Source organism: Phyllobates terribilis, unplaced genomic scaffold, assembly GCF_046119375.1.
Source record: "Phyllobates terribilis strain yellow unplaced genomic scaffold, ASM4611937v1 Scaffold_3__8_contigs__length_932513732, whole genome shotgun sequence".
NCBI classification, from domain to species: domain Eukaryota; kingdom Metazoa; phylum Chordata; class Amphibia; order Anura; family Dendrobatidae; genus Phyllobates; species Phyllobates terribilis.
In genome coordinates this window covers 125,904,015-125,930,868 of record NW_027362763.1, presented here as the reverse complement: position 1 = coordinate 125,930,868, position 26,854 = coordinate 125,904,015, and the positions used below count along the sequence as shown (strand labels likewise).

General features: G+C 44.9%; 1 protein-coding gene across 1 annotated transcript; it reads left to right on the top strand.

Annotated features, from left to right (window-relative positions):
• The first annotated feature begins 24,418 nt into the window (after positions 1-24,418).
• MSGN1 (mesogenin 1) lies at positions 24,419-24,970 on the top strand. Its single transcript, XM_073673485.1, has one exon. The coding sequence runs from the start codon at positions 24,419-24,421 to the stop codon at positions 24,968-24,970; it is 552 nt and encodes a 183-aa protein (XP_073529586.1).
• The last annotated feature ends 1,884 nt before the right edge of the window (positions 24,971-26,854 follow it).

Sequence of the window (26,854 nt, the reverse complement as noted above, 5' to 3'; positions counted from 1 at the left end):
AGATACCACACCTCTGGGTGAGGTGCAGTACCTCTGTGGCGACTGAACCCTCAGGGGCGCCACAGATGCAAGTGTGTTTTGGTCCCGGGTAGTACTCCCTCCTTACCTGAGAGTGGGGTACCACACCTCTAGGTGAGATGCAGTACCTCTGTGGCGACTAAACCCGCAGGGGCGCCACATATGCGATTTGCACACATGAAGTCATGTGCCGACTAGACATGTGCAGCCTCGCTCATTAAAAGTGTATGTAGTGAGACCTGATACGTCTAATCGGAATGTGGCCAGAAGTATGTAAATCGAAAACTTGTAGTCACATGACTGTCTGCTCCCGATGCTGTCCCCAGAGAATCCAGACAGCGCACATGCGACTGCAGACTTGTGCCCTAAGAACGAACAACCCCTTTAAAGGGAACCTGACAGCTGATACATGCTGCTCGATCTACTGTCTGTATTAATTTTAGCCAGGTATGTTTAACTCTGAAAGCTGCAACATTTCAGAGAAAAACATAGTTTAATAGCCACCAGGGACCCAGTCCCACCGAAGATTAGTCCCCGGCAACTTCTCTCCACCAGTTACATTTCTTCATAAAACTTTATACGCACAAATTGCCTTCTCTTACCTATAGATTTTGAGAAAGAATGATCAGTCCAGGAGAAGAAAGTCCGAACCCTCAACCCCCCTCGTAAAACAGGATTTGGGTATGTGTGTCGACATAGCCATTGACTAGTAATGATGCAGATGGAGTCACCGGTCCTATGTTGGACATAATTTTTGGCCGTATATGCCTATTGGAGGTGGGCTGCAACGTGGGAACGTAGGTAAAAACGCAATCTGAAAGGGCCCTAAAACATTCTGAAAATAGCATTCCTGCAGACTTCCCAGGTACATTTCCATCACCACTGACTTCCCCACTATCTATATCTAGATATCTTCTTGTTTTCACATGTACCCAGATCTGATAAGGAGATTATCTCAAGTTCCTTTCCTGGAACCCTAGTTCCAGAGAAAGTAGCCACATTTACATAATTAATAGCCCTGTGTTATAAATCACTGATTACAGTTGTGTTACGCCACATACTGGTGCCATTACCATTTCGATATGCGGAGATCAAAGAATAGCAAATGTAAACTACAGGTCCCTATTACCATGTGTCAAGGACTACTGTCCATTTGTAGTCTGTACCTGGTGTCAGGGTGGCATTTACCATGTAGATCAACAAGATACCAGCATGGGGTTGTAAGGTTAAAGGGGCAGCAGACATGGTGTGTACATTGTGACAACCTACAGAGAACTGAGTAGCTGTTTTGTAGGGAATTGTAACTTAATGGGGAATATTTACTAATCCTTAGACAGTGTGAATTTAAAGGGCATCGGTCACCAGTTCTAAAGTGTCCAGATTTTGGTCTTATTATTTTCTTGTGATTTCCCCTGAGTTTTCTGCCTTTTTCTTTTTTCAAATCCGTCATACCGTTCCTAAGATATGAGCCTTTTTATTTAGAGCTAATTTTCATTTGCTTTACAAGGGGGTGTTGCCCACAGTGTAATTATGCAGAGCAGCCTAAAAAAGACACGCCCCCTTAGTAACGACTGTAAAAAAATTGCACTAAATATAAAAGTTCATATCTCTGGAACCATATAGCGGATTTAAAAAAAAAGAAAAAAGCTAAATTATCAGGGGATAAGCAGGAATAAAATAAGAGCAAAAACTAGTTACTTTGATCTGTTGACTCTTCCTCTTTCAGGTGCATTTAAAGAACACTCTTTCCAGATTATCCCCCCATGTAAACATGCCGGCGATCACCTGACAACTGAGATTTTCCGCATGCTGCACTGTCTGGCCCTACTTTTACCAAATTTTTCACAGTGGCTCATACTAGAGGATAAATCTGGTCTGTCTAGTAGAGAGGTCTGAGTTATCAAGTTTTTTAGGACAAACTGATGTATCTTGACATAAAGTTAAATTACCTTTTACTTGGCTTAATTTTAGACCAATTTTTCAACTAAAAAACTTGGACAAACCTTTTATAATTGCGGGTACCGATTCATCATAAGAGTGTGATCCAGCTCACCCACGTTGAAGTAGCCAGCGAATCCTCGGCTCGGATGAAAGACCACTCCTGTTTGGTGGTAGCAATAGGAAAAGGAAGGGATATCCAGCCAGTTTTTGGATAAAAAGATTAAAAAAAAAAAATTATTGGTAGAATTGAATAAAAACAGACTATTCCCAGTACTATAGAAAAATAAATGTGAGAGCTTTTCCTACATGTTACGAACTGAATCTCAGTCCTTACACATGGATCCATAAGTGAGGACTAACATTCAGTCCTAAACATGTGGGAAAAGCGTTCACATTTCTTTTTTCTATAGTACTGGGAATAGTCTGTTTTTATTCAATTCTACCAATAATTTTTTTTTTTTAATCTTTTTATCCAAAAAACGGTTGGATATCCCTTCTTTTGCCAATTCATTCTAGAGTAAAAATAGTCCTAAGAATAAGGTTTTGTTATTGGCGCCTTAATCATTATTTAATTAGCACCTTTTTTTTTAAAAAAGTTGAAGAGTAGTTGAAAGGTTGACGCTTAACTGACCTCATTGATAGAGGAGTTCCATGGGGCTTGTGGTTGTGCTTCAAGTATTTATTTATTTTCCTCACTTATATAGCACCATTAATTCCACAGCGCTCTACAGACATTATGGGCACTGTCCCCATTGGGACTCACAATCTAAATTCCCTATCAGTTTGTCTTTGGGATGTGGGAGGAAACCGGAGAACTCAGAGGAAACCCAAGCAAACACTTGTAGATGTCGTCCTTGGTGGGATTTGAACCCAGGACCCCAGCGCTGCAAGGCTGCAGTGCTAACCAGTGAGCCACCGTGCTGCCCTTTATTATGCGTTTTGGGCCCGTACAGAACACTTTCTAAAATAAAACTATTTGAGAAAGAGTTCAGTACGGACCCGAAACGCGTAATACTTGAAGCACAGCTACAAGCGTGGAACTACTCTTTCTACACATCATATAGTACTGAAATTTGGACTGTGCATACCTTGGTTCATATGAATCACCTTGTACAGCGGGCATATATTGGTGATGTGATATACACAACCCAACCAGGCAAGCATCACCCCCATCCCGTACCCATTTGCATCAAATGATATTACCCTATGTGCGCTTGTCTTTTTTTAAAAGTGAACTTCATTTGCTTTTGTCTATTTTTTTAACATTATGGGCGTGGTATTAGTTTTCCATAGTTTTTTTTTTTTTTTACCTACTTTATCTTTTGCTAGTTTTCGAAAATTTTGCTACATTTTTGTGCAATTGTTCTCCAGAACCCAAATGGAGAACAAAACCAGGTTGTTTGTTTTTGCTCAGTTTAAAACTAACCTTCAACATTTTAAGGCTTATTGAAAGGATTGTGCAATGTTTTACTCTAAAAAATAAAATAAAATAAAGAACACTAAAAAGCAAAAGAGATAAAGAATAATAATATATTTGACTTTGCGCCTATTTGACTTTCACTGCTCATCATTCCGGCTGTCACACTGTACTCCACGAGAACCGGTGCCTGTGAACTGAGGTAACCTTAATGACGTCACTTCAGTTCACAGCGGCTGGGTCTCGCGGAGTGCAGCGGTTGATGATCCAGTTTATGGAGCTTTGTTCTCTGAACGGGGCTCCATACACTGGACAAAGAAGACGAGGATCATCGTGGAATCTCTATTTGGATTACGGCAGACTGATGTGGATTATTTCTTTTTTTTATAAATGGGTGAAAGAGGGACATTATTTTTTTCAAATAAAGGACTTTTTTGTCTGTGTTTATTTCTTATGACTACTGGGTTAGTAATAGGGGTGATGCCTCTCCATTACTAACCCATGGGCTTGATGTCTGTGTCAGCTGCTGACATCAACCCCACAATCCCATTACCCCAGTTGCCAATGCACCAGCGCAATCAGGAAGAGCAGAGGCTAAGCACTAGAATTGGCGCATCTAATGGATGCACCATTTCTGGGGCAGCTGAGGCCTGGTCTTATTACGATGGGAAGGGGACAATATCCATGGCCCTTCCCAGCCTATTAATATCAGTCCCCTGCTGTCTGCTTTGCCTTAGCTGGTTATTAAAAAGAAGGGGAACCCTGCATTATTTTTTAGGCCCCCCTTCATTTTTAATAACCAGCAAAAAGGCAAACCAGATAGCTGGGGGCTGATATTAATAGGCTGGGAAGGTCCATGGATATTGGCCCCTTCCCAGCATAATAAGACGAGCTTACAGCTGTCGGCTTTTGATTGGCTGGTTATTAAAAATAGGGGGGACCCCACGCCTCTTTTTTCATTTATTTATTTGCAAGTATTATTATTATTATTATTTATTATTATAGCGCCATTTATTCCATGGCGCTTTACATGTGAAAAAGGGGTATAATACAAGAACAATTACAATAATCTTGAACACAATGTGACAGCGACTGGTACAGGAGGAGCGAGGACCCTGCCCGCGAGGGCTCACAATCTACAAAGTAAAGTAAACTACGCAAGGCACTGCTCCACTCCTCCACTTGGACCTCCACCTTCTGATTCAAGATTATTATTTTTTTTATTATATGTTATTTTAAGTCATTTTCATATTTGCTTGCATGGCAATTGTCCCACTCTTACCCCCCCATCTTGCTTCCTTTTTCAGCCCCCTGGCCCTTACTACGACCATTTTACAACCATTTTACAGCACCAAAATTCAGGTCCAAATTGACTTATATGGGATTCGGGTCCGGGATCAAGTTCTGGTACCCAAGTCGAACTGTGAACTCAATTTCGGACAAACCCAAACTTCTACGGGTTCGCTCATCCCTATTCTTAAGTGCTGCTGTTATGTTTTGACATTTTTCCTATGACTAGGGTTTAGGGTTAGGGCTAGGGTTAGACTTAGGGCTAGGGTAATAAAATTGTTACATAAAAAAAATGAATAAAAAGTAACCAAACTATGTAAAGCTTTTTACTTTTAAAATTGTAGCAGAAAAAAGTAAGACGTAAAAGCACAAACTACTAAAATACTGGTCTGTTGAAAGCGACTTGAGGAATACTAATGGTTCACAGGCTAGGGCTTTCAAATCCATGCTTTTATGGTGTTCATTGTATGGTAAAAATAATTTGGCTACATAATTCTCTAGGTCAGTACGATTAAGGTGATACCAATCTTGCGTAGATATTTTAAATTATTTAAGTGGTGAAAAAAAATTCAGAAGTTTGAAAAATCAAAAAAAATGTGGTTTATGTCACTTTTTTCTGAGACGCATAACGTTTTCATTTTTCTGTTGATTGAGCTACGAGAGGGCTTATATTTTGCGTGGCGAGCTGACATTTTCATTAACCTCAATTTGGTGAATACACAACGTGTTGATTGCTTTCTATTGTTTTTTTTTCTTTTCGGGACGTGTGGTGACTGTAAAACTGCAATTCTGGTGTTTCTATTCTTTTCTTTTTAAGACATCTACCGCCTGGGTTAATTAATTTTATATATTTTTTTATACTAGACTTTTTGCAGCCACAGCGACAGAAAATATGTGTATTTTCTTTATTTATTTGTCTTTCATGGGTGAAAAGGAGTGGTGGATATATATATATATATATATATATATATATATATATATATATATAGATATATATATATATATATAGATAGATAGATAGATATAGATATAAACAATTTTTAGTATTTTTGCTTTATTTTCTAGTTCATTTACAGGACTTGGACCTGTGATGGTCTGATCTCACACTATATCCCTCAATACCACATTATTGCAGTAGAGGATGTAAATCAGTGTCCCATACAAAGGTCGGCCGCTGGCTGAGATTTACAGGTGTGTAAGGGTGTGACTGGGGCTGTCATATGCCTCTCCCTCTCTAAACAGTGTTTGTGCAAAATATGTGCTGATTTGTTACTGTTATTATATGTGGAATGCATAGAGTTCTATGAACACTAATGTGCTCAGTTAATGTATTGTAATATAGTGAATGTATAATGTTCCACTTTAAGATTTATACCATCTACATATCTGAGACTACAAGATTAGAATATCATCAAAAAGTTAATTTATTTCAGTTCTTTAACACAAAAAGTAAAACTCATACATTATATAGAGTCATTACACACAGAGGGATCTATTTCAAGTGTTTATTTCTGTTAATGTTGATGATTATGGCTTACAGCCAATGAAAACACAAAAGTCATTATCTCATTAAATTAGAATACTTTATAACAACAGCTTGAAAAATGATTTTAAAATCTGAAATGTTGGCCTACTGAAATGTATGTTCAGTAAATGCCCTCAATACTTGGTCGGGCTCCTTTTACATCAATTACTGCATCAATGCAGCGTGGAGGCGATCAGCCTGTGGCCCTGCTGAGGTGTTATGGAAGCCCAGGTTGCTTTGATAGCAGCCTTCAGCTCGTCTGCATTGTTGGGTCTGGTGTCTCTCATCTTCCTCTTGACAATACCCCATAGATTCTCTATAATAGATTCTCTATGGGGTTAAGGTCAGGCGAGTTTGCTGCCAATCAAGCACAGTGATACTGTTGTGTGTAAACCAGGTATTGGTACTTTTGGCCGTGTGGACAGGGGCCAAGTCCTGCTGGAGAATGACATTTCCATCTCCAAAAAGCTTGTCGGCAGAGGGAAGTGTGGCACCCCTGAGGGTTCGGTCGCCACAAAGGGGGATACTGCGGCCTGTCAGCAGGTGTAGTGTCTCCTCACCCAGGTAAGGAAGGTGCACTGGTCAGGACCCTGAATCTACATTCAACACTGCACACACCTGACCTATGGGAGGCAAGTATGCACCATAGTGCTGCCTCAGCAGGATCACAAGTGAGGGGAACCAAAAGTTAGGGGAACCATGTAGTGGGTGAAGGGTAGAACACAGTTTTAGTTCCACACATCATTTTATATATAATAGCCAACCATCTTGAGCACAAGGTTCTTGGCTCCGTTCTTGTATTGTGGTCTTTACAGCTGGCAGCGGCCTTGTGTAGGAACCTGCAGTGTGCTGAAGATGCATAGTCCTCGTGCGCTGACCTTGACATGAGGAGCGGGTATGAGTTAACAGTGTCTCTACCCCGGTCAAGTTCCCTTGCTTAAGAAGGTCGGGAGCTATAGTGACAGCTCCACAAGCCAAAGGATCCCAGGGAGCACGGACGGAGCGGCGTACGCCACCTGTACTCTCCATTCTGGCCTAGCCAGAGGGAGTCCTGCTGCAAGAGGGGTACCGGCCCCTGATATCTGATCTTGCTACTCTACGTCCTGGTCAGAGAAGCTCGGTAGGCTAAGTGGATCCCGTCGGGTGACGGGTGGAACGGAATTGCTGCCTTACCCTATATCTGTGCATAGTCCAGAGGGAGACCCAGCCTTTGCACATACATGGACAGGAAAGGTCAAAAGGCACAGTTTAGGAACATTCAGAGGGTCCTGATCGAAATGCCTGAATATCCTGGGTGCGCTGAGCCCTCGTCTCTGGTGGCCGCAGAGCGCCGTGAGGAGCAGGGAGAAGCCTTGCCGCTGCTTACCAAACCGTGAGTAAAGACCTGGAAGACTATCCCTAAGGCCTCCGGACTCTTATTATTACACCGCACCGCACAGCACCAGAACTTCCTCACTACTACTCCCTCCATCCGCACCTCTGCCCTGAGGCCCAGCTCCGCCTGTGGGGAGTTATAACATCTCAAGCTGCCATAACATCCAGCCTCAGAGGACTGCTAGCAGCGCTGGTGGCGCATCACCAGACACCACAGGTGGCGTAGTCGATAAATACCACTCAACCCTGATAGCCCATTACTTTTAATGTGACGGCCCTGGGCACGGAACGGGTCCAGGCCACGACTGCCTCCCCAACATCTGACCCGGCTCCGAGTACCCTATTTCCCAGGGAGGGCTGTGAGCGTCACAGAAGCATGAAGTGCTCTAAAATTTCCTGGTAGACGGCTGTGCTGACATTGGTCTTGATAAAACACAGTGGACCTACACCAGCAGATGACATGGCTCCCCAAACCATCACTAATTGTGGAAACTTCACGCTAGACCTCAAGCAGCTTGGATTGTGGCCTCTCCACTCTTCCTCCAGACTCTGGGAACTTGATTTCCAAATGAAATGCAAAATTTACTTTCATCGGAAAACACCATGGACCACTGAGCAACAGTCCAGGTCTTTTTCTCCTTGGCCCAGGTAAGACTCTTCTGGCTTTGTCTATTGGTCATGAGTGGCTACGTCTGTGTCCTGGAAACGTCTGTGTGGTGGCTCTTGAAGCAATGACTCCAGCAGCAGTCCATCTGGCAAATCAGCAGTCTTTCTCATGATTGTGGAACCTACTGAAACAGACTAAGGGACCTTTGTAAACGCTTAGGAAGCCTTTGCAGGTGTTTAATTATTCTAATTTACTCATATAATATGAGTTTCACTTTTTGTATTCAAGAACTGAAATAAATTAACTTTTTGATGATTTTCTAATTTTGTGAGAAGCACCTGTATGTGATTTTTTTTTCTTTTTTTTTTTACACTGCACAAGTTTTTTCTTCTTGTAAAGAAGTTTTTAGGAAAACACGTTCTCATATATTCCATGCTGGGCGTATGCTGTATTTTAAAAATAAAAATAGATACATAAATCGGGCGTCAGCACCCTGCAATTAATGAATACACGAATTCCACTGTTATCTATGGGAAAAAACATAAGGTACTTAGTTAACATTTATTTTTTTTTAACAAGAAATGAAAAATCCTTACGACGTTTATGAAATGAAAAACCTTGTTTTTTACGTGTGTAGCAATATTGGAGTTTATGTACTTATTAGTCGCAGTGTGCTGATGCATCATTTATGTATATGTTCGTATATTAGCCACATAGCACCTGTACATTCAGGGTCGGACTGGAGTGTCTGGGGCCCACCCTACAGCTAAATGCAAATACCTGTTAACCGTTATCCCCGTTATAGTGGAGCGTCGGCTGTAACACACAGGCGGCTCCTGCACATCTACTGTGCGCCACCATAACTAGGATGTACAATTACGGTAGTTTGCATTAAAGGGGTTCTTTGGTTAAAACAAGTTATCACCGATCAAAGGGCTCCACAGGATAGGTGATAACTTATTGATTGTTTGGGTCCGACCATTGGAAAATGCACTGATTGGAAGAATGAGGAAGTTTTATCCCTGACAGGACACTTTTATCCCCATTTTAAAATGGAGCTGCAGGTGGGACGTCTGACCACAGCTCTATTCATTCTCTTGGGGGCTTCCAAAAAAGAGCAGCGCTCCCAGCCACTGAGGGAATGAATGGATCAGTGGTCAAGTTGCACATGCCGCTCCAGTCTAATGGCGACAAAATCTCCACATACTGCCAATTGGCTCCCAGCAGTCAGACCCCCACCAATCAATAAGTTATCACTGATCCTGTGGAGAGGTGATTACTTATTTTCACCAGAGAACCCCTGTAAGTGCATCTCTGCAGCTCTGGTCCAAGTATTTAATCTCTAAGGCCACTGCTCCACTATCAGTATTTGGTCAGTATCCGGTCAGTATTTTTTCTCAGGAGTGGGAGCCAAAACCAGGTGAGGAGCAATCAGAGAAAAGGTATAATAGAAACAAGTCACCAATTCTGCATTTATCACCCACTCCTGGTTTTGGCTCTCACTCCTGAGAAAAAATACTGACCGAATACTGACCAAATACTGATAGTGGGGCCGTGGCCAAAAAAGCTTCTCATAATTAATATCAGCGAGAACAAATGACAGCCATACACAACACAATCCACTATACCAACACCTCCTTCTCTCCTCCACACTTATTCGTTCCTCACCCAATCGCCTCCAAGATTTCTCCCGAATATCCCCCATCCTATGGAATTCTGTGCCTCAACACGTCCAATTATCTACCATATTTAGAACCTGAAAACCCACCTCTTCAAACAAGTTTACAGCCTGCCATGACCTTGCTTGCTTCCACCTCAACAACACCGGAGCTACTGCAACCCCCCCAAGCTACTGTCTCCTTCCACATTCCTGTAGAATGTAAGCCCGCAAGGGCAGGGTCCTCTTCCCTCCGTACCAGTCTATCATTGTTAGTTTGTTTACTGTAAGTAATATCTGTATTTGGTATGTAACCCTTTCTCATGTACAGCACCATGGAATCAATGGCGCTATATAAATAAATAATAATAATAATACCACATACAAGGAACAAATACCACCACACCATGACCAGACTGCATATTACTACCACATAGGGACCGAATAATACCACATACAAGGAACAAATATCACCATATCATGACCAGATTACATATTACCACCACGTAGTGACCAAATACTACAATACTGATCATGAATACAAACCACAATACTAACAACACTGTTATTACCACCAGTGATGTTATACACCGAAGCCATGTATGTAGTGTCAGTGTACAGGTAATACAGTGAATACCAGTGGCATTATACACAGGAGCTCTGTATATAGTGTCAGTGTACAGGTAATACAGGGATCACCAGTGACATTATACACAGGAGCTCTGTATATAGTATACAGGTAATACAGTGGTCACCAGTGACATAGACAGGAGCTCTGTATATACTATATAGTGTAAGTGTACATGTAATACACTGACTCACCAGTGACGTCTCTAGTTTAAGTCCTTCATCTTCGCTCTTCTTCTTCATCTGGCACAGACTGCCATCACTTCTTCCAGCCAGGACTCATCTCTGCAGAAAATAACACAGTTATCAATAAGTGATCACTTCTAGAGCACATTCCACACTCTTTCCCCGACTTTTACACTGCACCAGATGAAGAAAAAAAGTGGCATAATGCCGCCCTGCACAGTAACAGGACCCCCCTTTTGTCCCCCTCCCCCACGGAAAACCGTTTCCTAAAAAGTAAATTATACAACCCCAGGCAAAAATTATGGAATCACTGGGCTCGGAGGATGTTCATTTAGTTGTTTAACGTTGTTGAAAAAAAAGCAGAACAAAGACATGACACAAAACTAAAGTCATTACAAACGGCAACTTTAGGGCTTTAAGAAACACTAAAAGAAATCAAGATTAAAAATGTGGTACTCAGTAAGGGTAATTTTTTTCAGACCAAGCTGAGGGAAAAAAAATATGGAATCACTCGATTCTGAGGAAAAAATTGTGGACCCTGTAAATTTTCATTTCCAAAACTAACACCTGCATCAAATTAGATCTGCTCGTTAGTCTGCATCTAAAAAGGAGTGATCACAGCTTGGAGAGCTGTTTCACCAAGTGGACTGACATGAATCATGGCTCCAACACGAGAGATGTCAATTGAAACAAAGGAGAGAATTATCAAACTCTTAAAAGAAGGTAAATCATCATGCAATGTTGCAAAAGATGTTGGTTGTTCACAGTCAGCTGTGTCTAAAATCTGGACCAAATACAAACAACATGGGAAGATTGTTAAAGGCAAACATACTGGTAGACCAAGGAAGACATCAAAGCGTCAAGACCAGAAACTTAAAGCAATATGTCTCCAAAACAAGAAATGCACAACAAAACAAATGAGGAACGAATGAGAGGAAACTGGAGTCAATGCCTGTGACCGAACTGTACGAAACCGCCTAAAGGAAATGGGATTTACATACAGAAAAGCTAAACATAAGCCATCATTAACACCTAAACAGAAAAAAACAAGGTTACAATGGGCTAAGGAAAAGCAATCGCGGACTGTGGATGACTGGATGAAAGTCATATTCAGTGATGAATCGCGAATCTGCATTGGGCAAGGTGATGATGCTGGAACTTTTGTTTGGTGCCGTTCCAATGAGATTTATAAAGATGACTGCATGAAGAGAACATGTAAATTTCCACAGTCATTGATGATATGGGGCTGCATGTCAGGTAAAGGCACTGGGGAGGTGACTGTCATTACATCTTCAATAAAGGCCCATTTTTTGGACAGTTTTCTTATCCCATCAATTGAAAGGATGTTTGGGGATGATGACATAATTTTTCAAGATGATAATGCATCCTGCCATAGAGCAAAAACTGTGAAAACATTCCTTGAAAGAAGACACATAAGGTCAATGTCATGGCCTGCAAATAGTCCGAATCTCAATCCAATTGAAAATCTTTGGTGGAAGTTGAAGAAAATGGTCAATGACAAGGCTCCAACCTGCAAAGCTGATCTGGCAACAGCAATCAGAGAAAGTTGGAGCCAGATTGATGAAGAGTACTGTTTGTCACTCATTAAGCCCATGCCTCAGAGACTGCAAGCTGTTATTAAAGCCAGAGGTGGTGCAACAAAATACTAGTGATGTATTGGAGTGTTCTTTTGTGTGTTTGTTTTTCATGATTCCAGAATTTTTTCCTCAGAATTGAGTGATTCCATAATTTTTTCCCTCTGCTTGGTCTGAAAAAAATTACCCTTACTGAGTACCACATTTTTAAACTAGATTTCTTTTAGTGTTTCTTAAAGCCCTAAAGTTGCCATTTGAAATGACTTTAGTTTTGTGCCATGTCTGTGATCTGCTTTTTTTCAACAACATTAAACAGCTGAATGAACATCCTTCGAGCCCGGTGATTCCATAATTTTTGCCAGGGGTTGTATTACAAAAGTAATAATGTCCCTAATTGGACCCTAAAGTAATAATGTTCCCCACTTGCCACCATGAACTAATAATGCATGTTCCTCAATATGGCCCACAAACAGTAATTAAGTTCCTTGTCCAGCCTGGCCCCCTATATATCAATCCAGGCCCCCATGTGTCCAGCCTGCTCCCCCTTTATGTGTCCAGCCTGCTTCCCCCCATATATCAATCCAGGCCCACATGTGTCCAGCCTGCACCCCCTTTATGTGTCCAGCCTGCTCCCCCTTTATGTATCCAGGCTGCTCCCCCTTTATGTGTCCAACCTGGCCCTCCATATACCCACACAGGCACCCATACGTCCTTCCAGTCCCCCCCCACCCCATATACCCATCCAGGCCCAAGGTCCCTGATGTGTCCAGCCTGTTCCCAGCTAATATTAATCCAGACTCCCACGTGTCCAGCCTGCACCCCCCTTCATGTGTCCAGCCTGCTCCCCCTTCATGTGTCCAGCCTGGCCCTCCATATACCCACACAGGCCCCCATACCATCCAGGCCCGAGGTCTCCCATGTGTCCAGCCTGCACCCCCCCCCCCACCAAATATCCATCCCATACATTAAAAAAAAATCAGATACTCACCTCTTCCGTTCCCTGCAGGTCTAGTGTACTCAGCGCGTCTTCTGACTGCAGTGCTCAGAGCAGAGGGCGGTAGTGACGTTGCCTCGCCCTCTGCCCTGAGATGTCAGAATCAGATGACGCTGACGTCACTGGAACTACTGGGAATGTGGAGAGGTGTGTATCTGAGGAGGAGGTGGTTGGGGCTTTCCCTCCCCCGACTGATGGGCCCGCCCAATAGCTTGCCGGTGTCCCTTTCCCCCAGGGCCCCATCACTTGCCCGGGTGGTGATGCCTGCCATGGTCACGTGTGCGCACCCCTGCCTCCCGCGCTTTTAAAGGGACTGTGTCCCTAAAAAAAATTTTTTTACCCTCTTCCTCTCTTTCTCTGGGGTGGGTCCCACCGGGCATTCCACCGGTACCCCGCCAGGCCAGTCCAACCCTGTGTACATTCATTTTATACTAAAAGTGTGCGGGTCCTATTTTGTACTTTGTATTTGGGTGTGTGGCCCCCTCCAGGACTGAGCACTTTAAAGCTGCGTTCACACATTCAGTAATTGATTAGTATTTTACATTAGAATTTGTAAGTCAAAATCAGGAGTGGAACAGAGAAAAAGTGCAGAGTGATTCACTGAATACTTTACCCAGGAAAAATTGCTGTAACTTCTAAAAGAGACATCGACCGTACTGAAATCTGGACTGTACATACTTTGGTTCATGAGAAGTGAGAGTGTAATGAACCTCAGCGAAGAGAAACATCCTCGCGCCAAGTTGCCTCGCCGACTTATCGCCCCGCGGGTTGTCTCCACTACGAGATAGACTTTCTGCGCATCGGTAGTTTATGTGGTGCTTGTGACGCGCCCCCAGGGCCGTGGGGTACTCGGCAGCCAGGCCTCTGGCTGCTGGTGTGGGGTATCACGGTGGCTGGCCCGGTCCGTGGCCCAGGGCGGTCAACGAAAAGGGGAATTATTTATAGGGAATTTGTAAAGTATTCGTGACGCCACCTGTGGAATGCGGCTAAAGGGAGCCGCCGCTGCGGAGCAGTCCTCTGAGGCAGACGGTAGGGCAGCTTGTGATGTAACGGCTCCCCACAGGTGGAGCGGGCCTCAGGGCAGCGTGGAAAGCGAGGGTTGTGCTGGGCGTTGTAGTGCAGGGAGGGAAAGATGGCGCAGCCAAAATAATGGACGGGAGGCAGTATGGTGCAGTCATCCGAGTCTTTACTCACAGTTCTTATGAAAGTTCCACCGGTGCACTGTACGGGTGCCAGCCTCCCATGTCGCGCTGCGTTCACCAGGCAGGGGCTCAGCTCTTCCTCAGGCAGATTAGGAGCACCTGACGGAAACCCGCTTTCTTGTGTTCCTAGCTAGACCGTCTTCACGCTGGGTCTTCTCCCTCCTGCCCTGCGCTTCCCCACTCTCTATACCGCTCGGGTGCTCTGAAGTCCCTCCTATCTTACTGGAGTTACCGGACCTGCTTGACCCTCACAGGGATTAGAATAAGGCTACGGCAACTGGTCTATGAAAGCCAGAAGCCTCTGTTTTTTCCAGCTGAGACTTGAAGTTACACGACTGGTCCAGGGGCCGGTCCCCTTCTTGCGGCCTACGATCCCTCTGTCTTCTGACAGATTCGGGGCGTATGGGTGCCGTCCTGCACTCCCGTAACCCCTAGGATCCCTTCTGTAGATCAGAGCCTACTCCTCTGCTCCCCTCCTGGGCCTCTAGGACTGGGCCCTACTTGTGGAGCAGAGCTCCTAAAGAGACTCTGGTCCCAGACTGTCTTCACTTCCTCCTCTACTCAACTGTCCATTCTGTTCTGCCACCCTAAGATGGCTTCCCATTATATACCTACTGTCAAAGTGCTCCCCTAACTGCTTCCTCCACCCACACCCACTACTGGTTCCCCCTACCTCTGGGTTCCCCCCACTCCAGCCAGGGACAGGGCTCAGCAGAAAAACACATTGCATGTTGCCCTTACAGCCGGCCTGGAGTAGTATAGTGTTGAATGTGAGTGTTGGGGTACCGGGCAGCACTCCCTCCTTACCTGAGAGAAGGGGATACCACACCTCTGGGTGAGGTGCAGTACCTCTGTGGCAACTGAACACTCAGGGGCGCCACACTCCCCCCTGGTAAAACACAGAACGTCCGCGGGCTAGAACTGAGTAAAACAGGGTATATTACAGATATACAAAATTTTTAGAATGCATTCTTCGCATATGAGATTATAACAAAACATTTCTTCCCTGTATGGGAGGCACTTCACTTTAACGTTACTGGTTACATTTATCAAACATTATAAAACACTTTTCACTGGCATATATACACCTTCATGTAAAACATTTTCAAACATCTTGCAGTAAGATCCAAAGCAGGGGGTCCATCTTACTGGTTAAAGAGTACAAAGGTAGCAGCATGAGGGACCCGTCCGCAAACCCTCAACATAGGCCCTGGGCGTGGTTGCAGGGCATAAGTGATCCTGGTGCTGGACCACGTCTTCCGCCACGCCAAACGGGTTTTTCTTCTGAGGTCATGTGTTGCTAATATAAAACCAATAGGAAGCACTTTAAGAAGTGCAAAACTATTTACACAATCAGTTTTTTTGGCTGTTCATAGTCCCCAGCCTGGAGTCTGTATACCCTGACGGGTAATTGTGCACATACTATCAGAAAAACATTATTTTAACTTTAAATCACTGTACCCTTACGGGTGACTATATACATAACGTTCAGTCCCACTTGCTGGGCTAGTAGTGGGGTCCCCGCCTGGGGTACTTCTGGTTCTTACCTTATGACCCAGCTGGGTCCGGTATGTCCTGCAGGGGGGTGTCCACGATCACGCGGTACACTTGTAGGGCGTACCACCCGCGTTCCCCGTGGTGCCGAGTGTAGGTGACCTGGTCACCGGGGTACAGATTCCGGTCGTTATGGCCCTGCTCCAGCTCGGGCTCCACATCCCGCCGGTTTATAAAAATGTCCCTCGCAAAGTCGGGATCTCATATGAAGCCTCACCCAGCCTTCAGGTCGAACTTCACCACGAGTCCTTCTTCACGGGGGCTGGGGTGGGAAGACTCCGCCTGACGGGCTTGAGCCTTTTCGGCCTTTTTCCGGGCCTCCAGTCGCTCACAACGGGCCCCCCGAGCGCACCACTCCTTCTCCAGCTGCTGGAGCTCCCGCCTGCAGAACTCCTTCCTCTGTAGGGCTTCGGCCTGGGTCTCCTGCGGGAACCCCATCAGGTCCCCCCCACAGTTGTCCCAACTATACTCTTCTCCGCTGGGGCAGGTAACCGGGGGCGCTGGTGTCGGGAGTAGCGGGCACGGCTGTTGGTCCTCGAACCGGGCAGACCAATCGAAGGCCGGCGCGCCGTACACCCACTCGGGTGCCGGAGGTGGAGGCTCCGGGAGGGAACTGAGCAGGAGGTTCCTGGTTTCGGCGCCAGGGAGTGGAGGTTCCTGGAGGGCACCAAGTGGAAGGTCCTCAGGATCAGCGCCCGGGGGTGGAGGTTCTGGGCTGAGCAGGTGCTCCAGGGAGGGCATCGCGGGATACGGGGATTGCTGGTGAAGGAGGCCCAGGAGCAGGTTGGCGCTTGCAGTGCCTGGGACAGGGGAACTCTTCCTACCTGCTCCTGTGCTGCACACGGCCTCCTGGTATTCAGCGGGCTCTGCCGGGGTTGGGGTGCCGCTGCTGGCATCCGGTGCTGCTCTCCGCCGTTCTGCCAATTTCTCTAGCAGCTCGCCCCTCCACTTGGTGACCGCTGCTTGCTGGGCCTATTCCACTTGTTGGCTCAGCTCTAGAATTTCACTCTGGAGGAATTCCGCATCCTCCGGGGATAGTTTAGTGGCTTCTCCCTCCAGGGTGAGGGGGGTTGCTTGCCACTGCAGCAGGCCAGAGGCGGAGGCTTGACCCTGGCGTCCGTCCATGCTGGCTGCCGGGTGCGATCTGTCTAGACTGGTTAAGACCACACCCTGTCTCCATTCCTTCTCTCTTCCTCCCCTCCCCTTTGGGGGGTGGTCCTATGGCAGTCTGCTGTCGGTCACTCCTTGCGACGTCCTCCCTGCCTTGACAGACACATCTATGTGGACAGTCACAGTTGCAAGGGGCAGGGTGTGCTTTTGGCGCCATTCTGGGACCCGGCCCACGATGGGAGGTTCCACATTGTTGTCTTTGATCACGCACACAATGGCGCCCGTTGTTCTGGGGCGGGCGCCACATTCAGTACCATTATACAGTTCCTTAGGCACACAATACCAGCTGAAACGGGTTGGTCACGTATCCTGTTCGTGATGCCAAGTTTGACGCGCCCCCAGGGCCGTGGGATACTCGGCAGCCGGGCCTCTGGCTGCTGGTGTGGGGTATCACGATGGCTGGCCTGGTCCGTGGCCCAGGGCGGTCGACGAAAAGGGGAATTATTTATAGGGGATTTGTAAAGTGTTCGTGACGCCACCTGTGGAATGCGGCTAAAGGGAGCCGCCGTTGCGGAGCAGTCCTCTGAGGCAGACGGTAGGGTAGCTTGTGATGTAACGGCTCCCCACAGGTGGAGCGGCCTCAGGGCAGCGTGGAAAGCGAGGGTTGTGCTGGGCGTTGTAGTGCAGGGAGGGAAAGATGGCGCAGCCGAAATAATTGACGGGAGGCAGTATGGTGCAGTCATCCGAGTCTTTACTCACAGTTCTTATGAAAGTTCCACCGGTGCACTGTACGGGTGCCAGCCTCCCACGTCGCGCTGCGTTCACCAGGCAGGGGTTCAGCTCTTCCTCAGGCAGATTAGGAGCACCTGACGGAACCCCGCTTTCTTGTGTTCCTAGCTAGACCGTCTTCACGTTGGGTCTTCTCCCTCCTGCCCTGCACTTCCCCACTCTCAATCCCGCTCGGGTGCTCTGAAGTCGCTCCTATCTTACTGGAGTTCCCGGACCTGCTTGACCCTCACGGGGATTAGAATAAGGCTACAGCAACTGGTCTATGAAAGCCAGAAGCCTCCGGTTTTTCCAGCCGAGACTTGAAGTTACACAACTGGTCCAGGGGCCGGTCCCCTTCTTGCGGCCTACGATCCCTCTGTCTTCTGACAGATTCGGGGCGTAAGGGTGCCGTCCTGCACTCGCCGTAACCCCTAGGATCCCTTCTGTAGATCGGAGCCTACTCCTCAGCTCCCATCCTGGGCCTCTAGGACTTCGCCCTACTTGTGGAGCTGAGCTCCTAAAGAGACTCTGCTCCCTGACTGACTTCACTCTCTCCTCTACTCAACTGTCCATTCTGTTCTGCCACCCTAAGATGGCTTCCCATTATATACCTACTGTCAAAGTGCTCCCCTAACTGCTTCCTCCACCCACACCCACTACTGGTTCCCCCTACCTTTGCGTTCCCCCCACTCCAGCCAGGGACAGGGCTCAGCAGAAAAACACATTGCATGTTGCCCTTCCAGCCGGCCTGGAGTAGTGTAGTGTTGAATGTGAGTGTTGGGGTTCCAGGCAGCACTCCCTCCTTACCTGAGAGAAGGGGATACCACACCTCTGGGTGAGGTGCAGTACCTCTGTGGCGACTGAACACTCAGGGGCGCCACACTTGCATTTCACTCCTGCTGAATTCCTTCTTCATTTGTTAATAATGTACAGAAACAGTTTGGAGGAGTGGGTTTTCATTATGAAAACTTATTGGAAAACTGAGTCCAAAGTGAGTTTCTAAAGAAGTTTTGAGGTCGATATCTGCCGTCCAAGCTGTGTATTGAAGCCTGCTTTGATGACAGAGTAATCTCCAAGGGACTGTGGCCACCAAGATCACCTGATTCAGCACTGCCAGATTTTTTCCTTTTTTCACATATTCATAGACTTTCATTGCTGAGTCAAATCCGACACTCAGATAAACATCGGACATGCCTCCACGATTTTGCACTGACCACTCAGTCCACAAAAATCACTTATATGTGAACAGCCCCACAGACTATCAAAGGTATGAGTGCTATCCATGAAAGACACAGATAGCACTCGTATGTGAAAAACTGATGTGTGAATGAGCCCTTACTCACCCATCTTTCCAAGCATGGTTTTAATTAGGAGCTATGCCTGCTTCCTATCTCCTCTCCAGTTCAGTAGAGGCCTGGCGGAGGTGAGTCACTCGATATAGAGACCTTCCAAAATTAAGCTGCTCCTTGATGTGATCAAGAAAAGTAAAAGGGGTTGTCCAGGTTTGAGGTTCAAGTCTGAGTCACTTTATGTGCCTACTGGCTTGTGAATCCTCACGGCGCGTGCACTGCATTCTCCGGTGCTGGTGCCGGGAGCGGACAGTCATGTGACTACAAGTATGTGATATGCATACTCCCTGCCACATTCCGACTAGAAGTGTTGTCCTGCCTCGCTCAATTCACTTGCATTGTGCGAGGCCGAACATATCTAGTCGGCTCTAGGAGGTAATTTATTAAGAGCGGTGGGTTCTTGGACTACTCTTAATAAAGGACATGATAGATTAAGATGCGTGTAATTTATCAAGTGGCTTATACCTATTAATAAGCTAAGACCAGCTTTTGCTGTGTATGAGCCAGAAAATCAAATCTAGATTTGCACTGTATAATCCATATAAATCATAGTAAATTTGTTGGGCTGCTTCGTTCCACTAAGCTATATGCACTTTTCTTAAAAAATAAAAATAAAAAATGGTGCAAACAGTAGAAAAAAGCAAAAAAATAAAAATAAAAACATGGAATAAAAATGGCATTTGCGATAATTTACCACTATTCTGCGCCTAAAAAATGGCAGCTCTTATGGTAGAGAATCTCTTAAAATGCACTAAATTATCAAATTAATTTGGACACCATTAGACTATCTACTGTAAACTAAGTTTACACCACCTATTAGGTACAAAAATGTAGGTCACATCCCATTTACGGGACAAATTGACACCCTTGGCTTGTATGCTAAAAAAAAACAAACACATAATGTGGTACAAGGCATATAAAAGGTTATTCCCAAACTAACAAGTCGGATGGGGAAAAAATTGCTGATCAGAGGAGGTTTGACTGCTGGGACCCCGATCGTTCCTGAAAACGAGACTTTGCAGCCACATCTTTTATGGAGTCGTTCCATTATTATTATTATTATTATTATTATTTATTATTATTTATTCATATAGCGCCATTGATTCCATGGTGCTGTACATAAGAAGAGGTTACATACCAAATACAGACATCACTTATAGTATGGTACGGAGGGAAGAGGACCCTGCCCTTGCGGGCTTACATTCTACAGGGGTGGGGAGGAGACAGTAGGTTGGGGGGTTGCAGAGCTCTGGTGGTGGTGAGGAGGCGGCGTGGGCATGGCAGGTTGTAGGCTTTCTTCCATAAGAGATGGGTTTTCAGGTTCTGTCTGAAGGATCCGAATGTGGCGGATAATCAGACATGTTAAGGTACAGAATTCCATAGGACGGGGGATATTTGGGAGAAGTCTTGGAGGCAATTGGGTGAGGAACGAATAAGTGTGGAGGAGAGGAGGTGGTCTTGGGAGGACTGGAGATTGTGAGGGAAGATATCGGGAGATTAGTTCAGAGACGTACAGAGGAGAAAGGTTATGGATGGCTTTGTAGGTCAGTGTTAGGCTGTGTGCCCATGATGTTTTTTTTTAAGCGTTTCCGCAGCGGAAAAAACGCATGGTAGAATGTCTGCCATGTTCCCCAATGATAATCCGCATGTGCTGTGCACATGCTGCAGAGATTTCCGCTGCGGATTATCATTGCGGAAAAAAACGCAGCACTACCAATTATTTTGCGGAAGTGCTGCGTTTTCGCCGCCATTGACTTGCATTGGAACGCATGGAATCTGCATCACTGTGCCTGTAGATGCACATTCCATGCATTCCAATGTGCGGATGGTACCCGGGTGTGGAGGACAGGAGACTCTCCTCCAGACCCAGGTACCATAAAAACTATAAAAAAGAGAATAAAATAAAAAATAAATGTTATATTTACCTTCTGGCGGCCCCCGCGGTGCGCTCGTCTTCCCTTGCCGGCAGATCGCGATGGACTGAAGGACCTGCGCTGGCATCATAGTCATGTGACGGATCATGCGATGCTGGCGTCGGCAGGTCCTTCAGTGTACCGCGATCTGCTGGCAGCCAGGACGGAGCGAAGCAAGACTCCGGGGGCCATCGGAAGGTAAGTATAGATTTATTTTTTTATTTTTTACCATTCTTTACCATTCTGTTTGCATGGATTTATATAGTGTGACCAAGTTGTCAAGCACTTTCCAAGTGATGCTAAAATCGCTTGGAAAGAGCTTGTCAACCCGCATGCGGAAATGCATGTGAAGAACGCTTCACATCCGCATGTCCCTGGCAGGAAAAACGCATGTACAATCCGCATGTACAATCCGCATGCGTTTTTTCTGCCAGGGAGATGCAGAAACGCTCAGGAAAAATCAGGAGCATTTCTGCATCGTGGGCACATAGCCTTAGTTTGAACTGGATACGCTGGGGAAATGGGAGCCAGTGAAGGGATTTGCAAAGGGGGGTAGCAGAGGAGTAGCAAGGAGAGAGATGAGAGATGAACTAGGCGGGCAGCAGATTTAGGCCACATCCCCACTATCAGTATTTGGTCAGTATTTTTTCTCAGGAGTGGGTGATAAATGCAGAATTGGTGACTTGTTTCTATTCTACCTTTTCTCTGATTGTTCCTCACCTGGTTTTGGCTCCCACTCCTGAGAAAAAATACTGACCGAATACTGACCAAATACTGATAGTGGGGCTGTGGCCTTAAGGACAGACTGGAGAAGTGCACAAGTGTTAGCAGGTAGGCCACACAGGAGGATGTTACTATGTATCCCCCATCCTGGTATATATGCCTCTGATCCTGGGCCTCTTCCTGGTAATAATAATAATAATTATTTATATAGCGCCAACATATTCCGCAGCACTTTACAATTAAGCGGGGACATATACAAACAATAAATTCAATACAAGGTAAGACAGTTTAAACAGTTACATCAGGAGTGAGGTCCCTGCTCGCAAGCTTACAATCTACAAGGAAATGGGGGACACAATAGGTGGAAAGTGCTTGTTATTTCAGCTCTGGCAATTATAATAAATAGGGATTTTTATATAAAGCTGTATGATCCGGTCATCAGCCTGTATGTTCAAGTGCAATACTCAAGTATTGAGTGCAGTTATCGTGTGCATGGAGGGTGTGGAGACAGATGAATAGTAGGGAACAGATTCTGAATAATATTTAGGAGTTAGTTTACTTAGTAGTTGAGGTGGTAGGCTTGTTTAAAGAGATGGGTTTTTTAAGCGCGCTTGAAGACATGGGGGCTAGGCATCAATCGGATCATCTGGGGTAGAGCATTCCAGAGAACTGGCGCAGCACGATATATATACAGCATATATCCCCCATCCTGGTATATATGTCCCTTATCCTTCCTGGGCCCCGTCCTGGTATATATATCCCCATCCTGGTATATGTCTCCCGTTCTACTGCAGTTCTTTAATGCATAGAAAAAAATAAACCATTTTACTCACCTTCCCTCTGCTCCCCCGCCACGTAACGTCCTCTTCTGAAGCCGGCAGCTGACTTCAGAGTGAAAGCAACGGGAGAGCATGACGTCACTGCCATGCATTCATAGTCACGTGCACAAATATCCAGTTGAAGTTTCTGCTAGTGTTGGTGGGCCCCTCACCCGCCCGGACCCCCACCCGCATGGGCCCCATCACCGTCGCGACCTCTGTGACCGCTGTCGTTACACCCCTGCCTATGGAACGGTCAATATGCTTCGCTTTTTCCGGCAGTTCTGTAGACAATGAATTGAGCAGAGGTTGAGAATTTACACCTCTGCTACAGAACCCATCGGCTTTGTGGACACGTTGTGTTTTTGGTGATCTTTTTCTTTTATATTATCAGCAAAGAGAATTAGACATCTGACGTCTCGTACACACGTTGCTTATTTTTTTCCTTGCTGATTTGCAGCAGATTCAAATCTGCAGCATATCAATTCTTTCAACATTTCTGCTGCATATTTCACCCTTAATAATAAGTAGGGAAAAATATGCAACAAAAACGAGGCAAAAAGGTGCATATTCCTCCTGCCAGCACATCAAGTTTTGCAGCAGAATTTTCTGGGTGCGCATAGTCATTCTCAGGGTTGCTCCATTCTCAGACATCCAATGATCACTAGATTTTATCCCAGTGCACTCTAATGTCATCCGAGTGCACTCTAATGGTTTCCACACACCCATAGACTTGAATGGGAGCATGCTGCGATTTTTTTCTCAGTATGAGAAAAAAATGCTGATCAGCACTGTCCCATTACATATGATTGGTCGGAGTGCTATCCAATAAAACATCGCATAGCACTTGTCTGATGTATACACTCGGGTGGACGAGCCCTTACAATTTTCCTAAGCTACAGAATTGCAATGTATCCCAAAAATTCAGATTCTATACTGTGTTTCTGTATGGCATCTGATTTTCTCGCCCCCATATACTTAAATTGGACCATCTCACCCGATGTTTGGAGGAATATTGTTCATGCTGTGATTTTTTTCTCACGCAGATTCAGTCAGTGAAAAAAAATCGTTCTTCTACACTGCCCCGTTAAATAACGTTGCACCGAGCGCAATCCGTTTTTTTTTTTTTAAGTATCGAAAATACAGACCTTATATTGGTTTATTAAATATTTGTGATCTCGTTTTCTTACCTCTGTTGTTGTTTTTTTATTAGGTTTTACATTAATTTTTGCAAAATTTAATTGCAAATAATATGTTAATGCTCACAAATGCAAAATTAGATGCCGTCATAAATACCCACAGGTAGAAAACTGCAGCTCTGATATCCAGACAATTAAATGCATGGATAGAAGATGTATAAAACACAGACTCGCTCAGAATATGCACTTTGTGTTGGAAGGTCGTGAAGTCATAATAATAACTTGCGGGCCATATTTTCATTGGTTCATATAAGAACTAATCTATGAGGATCTTGAATGGTTTAATATGTTCATTTGCATCCTTAGCGCCGTCAGTCCAGTGTCCTTCTCCTCAGCCTGTCTTGTTTATTGAAAGACAATTTAGCTGAGGGCTGATAATTCTCCTAGAGAGTAAAGTCACACTTCAGGAGTTCATTTTCCATCTTGACACTTGGTTGTCTCCTTTGAACTGTCCCACTTGGCAGATCTATATAAAAAGGGGATTCCCACCTAGTGAGAACTTAGTCACAGCACCACCACAAGGAGAAGCTGGCTGTCATCTGCCACTGTCCATGGAGACTATCCACCAACCTATGATAAAAATGGAGGAGGATTATACTCTATGTTCGGATTCTGACCCGGAATCTGCTTATTTATCCACATCTTGGGACTGGAAACAAAATGCGGAGAACTGTACTCTAAGTCAAACTCCATCTCCACAGAGCTTATCTCCTGCAGCTTCTTACGAGTCACCATTCTCTGGTTGTTCGCATCCACCAAGCCTGGAAGAGATACCATACAATGAAGACATGGTGACGTACAGGTTGTTGTCATACCCTTCTGACTGCCAGAACGATATGGAAGAGGGAAATGGTAGACCCAATGACAAATGTGGACACCATAATCCCAAAGCTTCCATGAATGCTCAACGCAGGAGAAAGGCAAGTGAGAGGGAGAAAATGAGGATGAGGGCCATTGCTGAAGCCCTTCATACCCTGAGAAGGAATTTACCACCAGTCTACAGTCAAGGTAGACAACCTCTTACTAAGATCCAGACATTAAAAAGCACCATTTCCTACATTGAGGAACTTACCAACCTTCTCAACACCACAAAAGGAACATAATTGTATCCAGACCTTCTCCGTCCACCAGCGATCAACACCTCTGGCTGGTTGTAATACCAAGTGATAACCATTGTGAGTGGACACCAGTGATGACCAATGTGAGTGGACACAAGTGATGACCAGTGTGAGTGGACATTTGACTGCTGGTTATTTGGGGTTTGGGACAGTCATGGATAATTTGGGTTCACCAATGAGGACAATGTCTTCTTATCATAGGCAACCTAGCCATATTTTACCATTGCAAACATTGATTGATAGAACTGGAACATTTGGATTTTTTTACCCAAGATTTTTTTTTTTTATTAAAGTTTTTAAAAGGAGGACTTATCGAGGACCTTTCTTTTTTATTCATGTTATGTTGGTTTCTTATGTGCTATAAGTGTTGTTTGTATATGAGTAATGAGGATAAACTGCACAAAATTGCACAATTTCGTAACGGTATTTATATCTAATTGCGGATCATGATTTTTCATTGTTAATAAAACTTGCAGAGTGAGAGCTATCTCCATATTGTTTTCTATGCTTAGAGTGAGATTTTCATGTAACTGTTATTTGGTAATCATAATTAATATTACATGTCAGTGACCATGAAGTTAGAGGCCTTATTCAGATGGGGTTTAAAGGGGTATTCTCAAATTTGAATGTTATTCCCTATTTACAGGTTAGGGGATACTTTGTAAAAAAACAGATCTAAATGGATCCCTGGAAAGGATGGTATTCTTTTCACAAACATATGTTGAAAGGATACCAATTTGACATGTTTTTCCCAGAATATTCTGTGTATATAGAGATGTATACTTTTTAAATATATTTTTTTACAGTAAAAACGTATACGGCAAGTGCGCCACAAAAACATGTTTTTATCCGGCCTTAGATGTTGTGACTCTTGATCATAACTTTGCCACTATAGTCTTGTTTTATGGCCCTTTATACAGATTGCAGCCTATTCTATCAGTCTCCGTCTCAATACAACTCAGTCTCGGAAGACTCCCTGTCTCACATGCACAGGGGCGTATTTTATGGGAAACCAATTTTAATCCCATAGACCTCGTTCAGATGGCTCTAATGTGACCATATTTTTCTGTCCCTTTAATGTTTTTCAAGTCCATGGCTTATTCTGGTTCAAAGTTTGAGAGCAATCTAAGCTCAACTCTTTTGACTTACTTAGGGTCAAGGGGGGTTTAGGATCAAAGTCTAGTAGACATAGTTTAGATACTATGGTCATCTGAACGAGACATTAGTATATCTTTGGAATAGGGCACTTAATCCGAATTTGCCCTTCCCTGTTCCAAATTGATTTTACCTGGGTTGAACGCTGCCGGGTGGAAATAAAGTTAATTTCCTCCTGGCAGTGGGGGTCTCAGTACCGGTGCCACATGGTGTCAGAACGCTATTAACCTGCAGATTAACCCAATATCTGTAGGTCAATAGCGTTATTTTACTTGACCGATTCCCTTTAAACCCTGAGGAGGTCCCTAGGCAACTGAAATATTGGGTCCTTTAAGCTAATTATTTGCTAATACGTTTTTCAATTTTCTAACAACAATTTTAATTCACCATTTAAATTTTATTAAACAGAACAAAAATTAAGTTAATCAAACTTCACTATAACCCAGAAAAAGTAATTAAGTCACGTCGCCCTCAGGTGTAGACCCTACATACACTCGTCTGTGTTCCCGAAGCTTCTGCTCACAAATGTTCTATTGTGATCTAGAGTCGGTGGGCGAGTACTCGCGATCACTTACCTGTCCTCCACTCCCACTCCCTGTTCTGACCAATCACACAGAAGTCATGTCTGATCTCATAGATGCCCCTCCTCTACTACTACCAGACAACAGCCGGAACATCACTTTACTACCACTATCTGTAATGTTCACATCTGAG

Excerpts from the sequence above, each read along its gene's own strand:
- MSGN1 (XM_073673485.1), top strand. The coding sequence starts at position 24,419 with ATGGAGACTATCCACCAACCTATGATAAAAATGGAGGAGGATTATACT.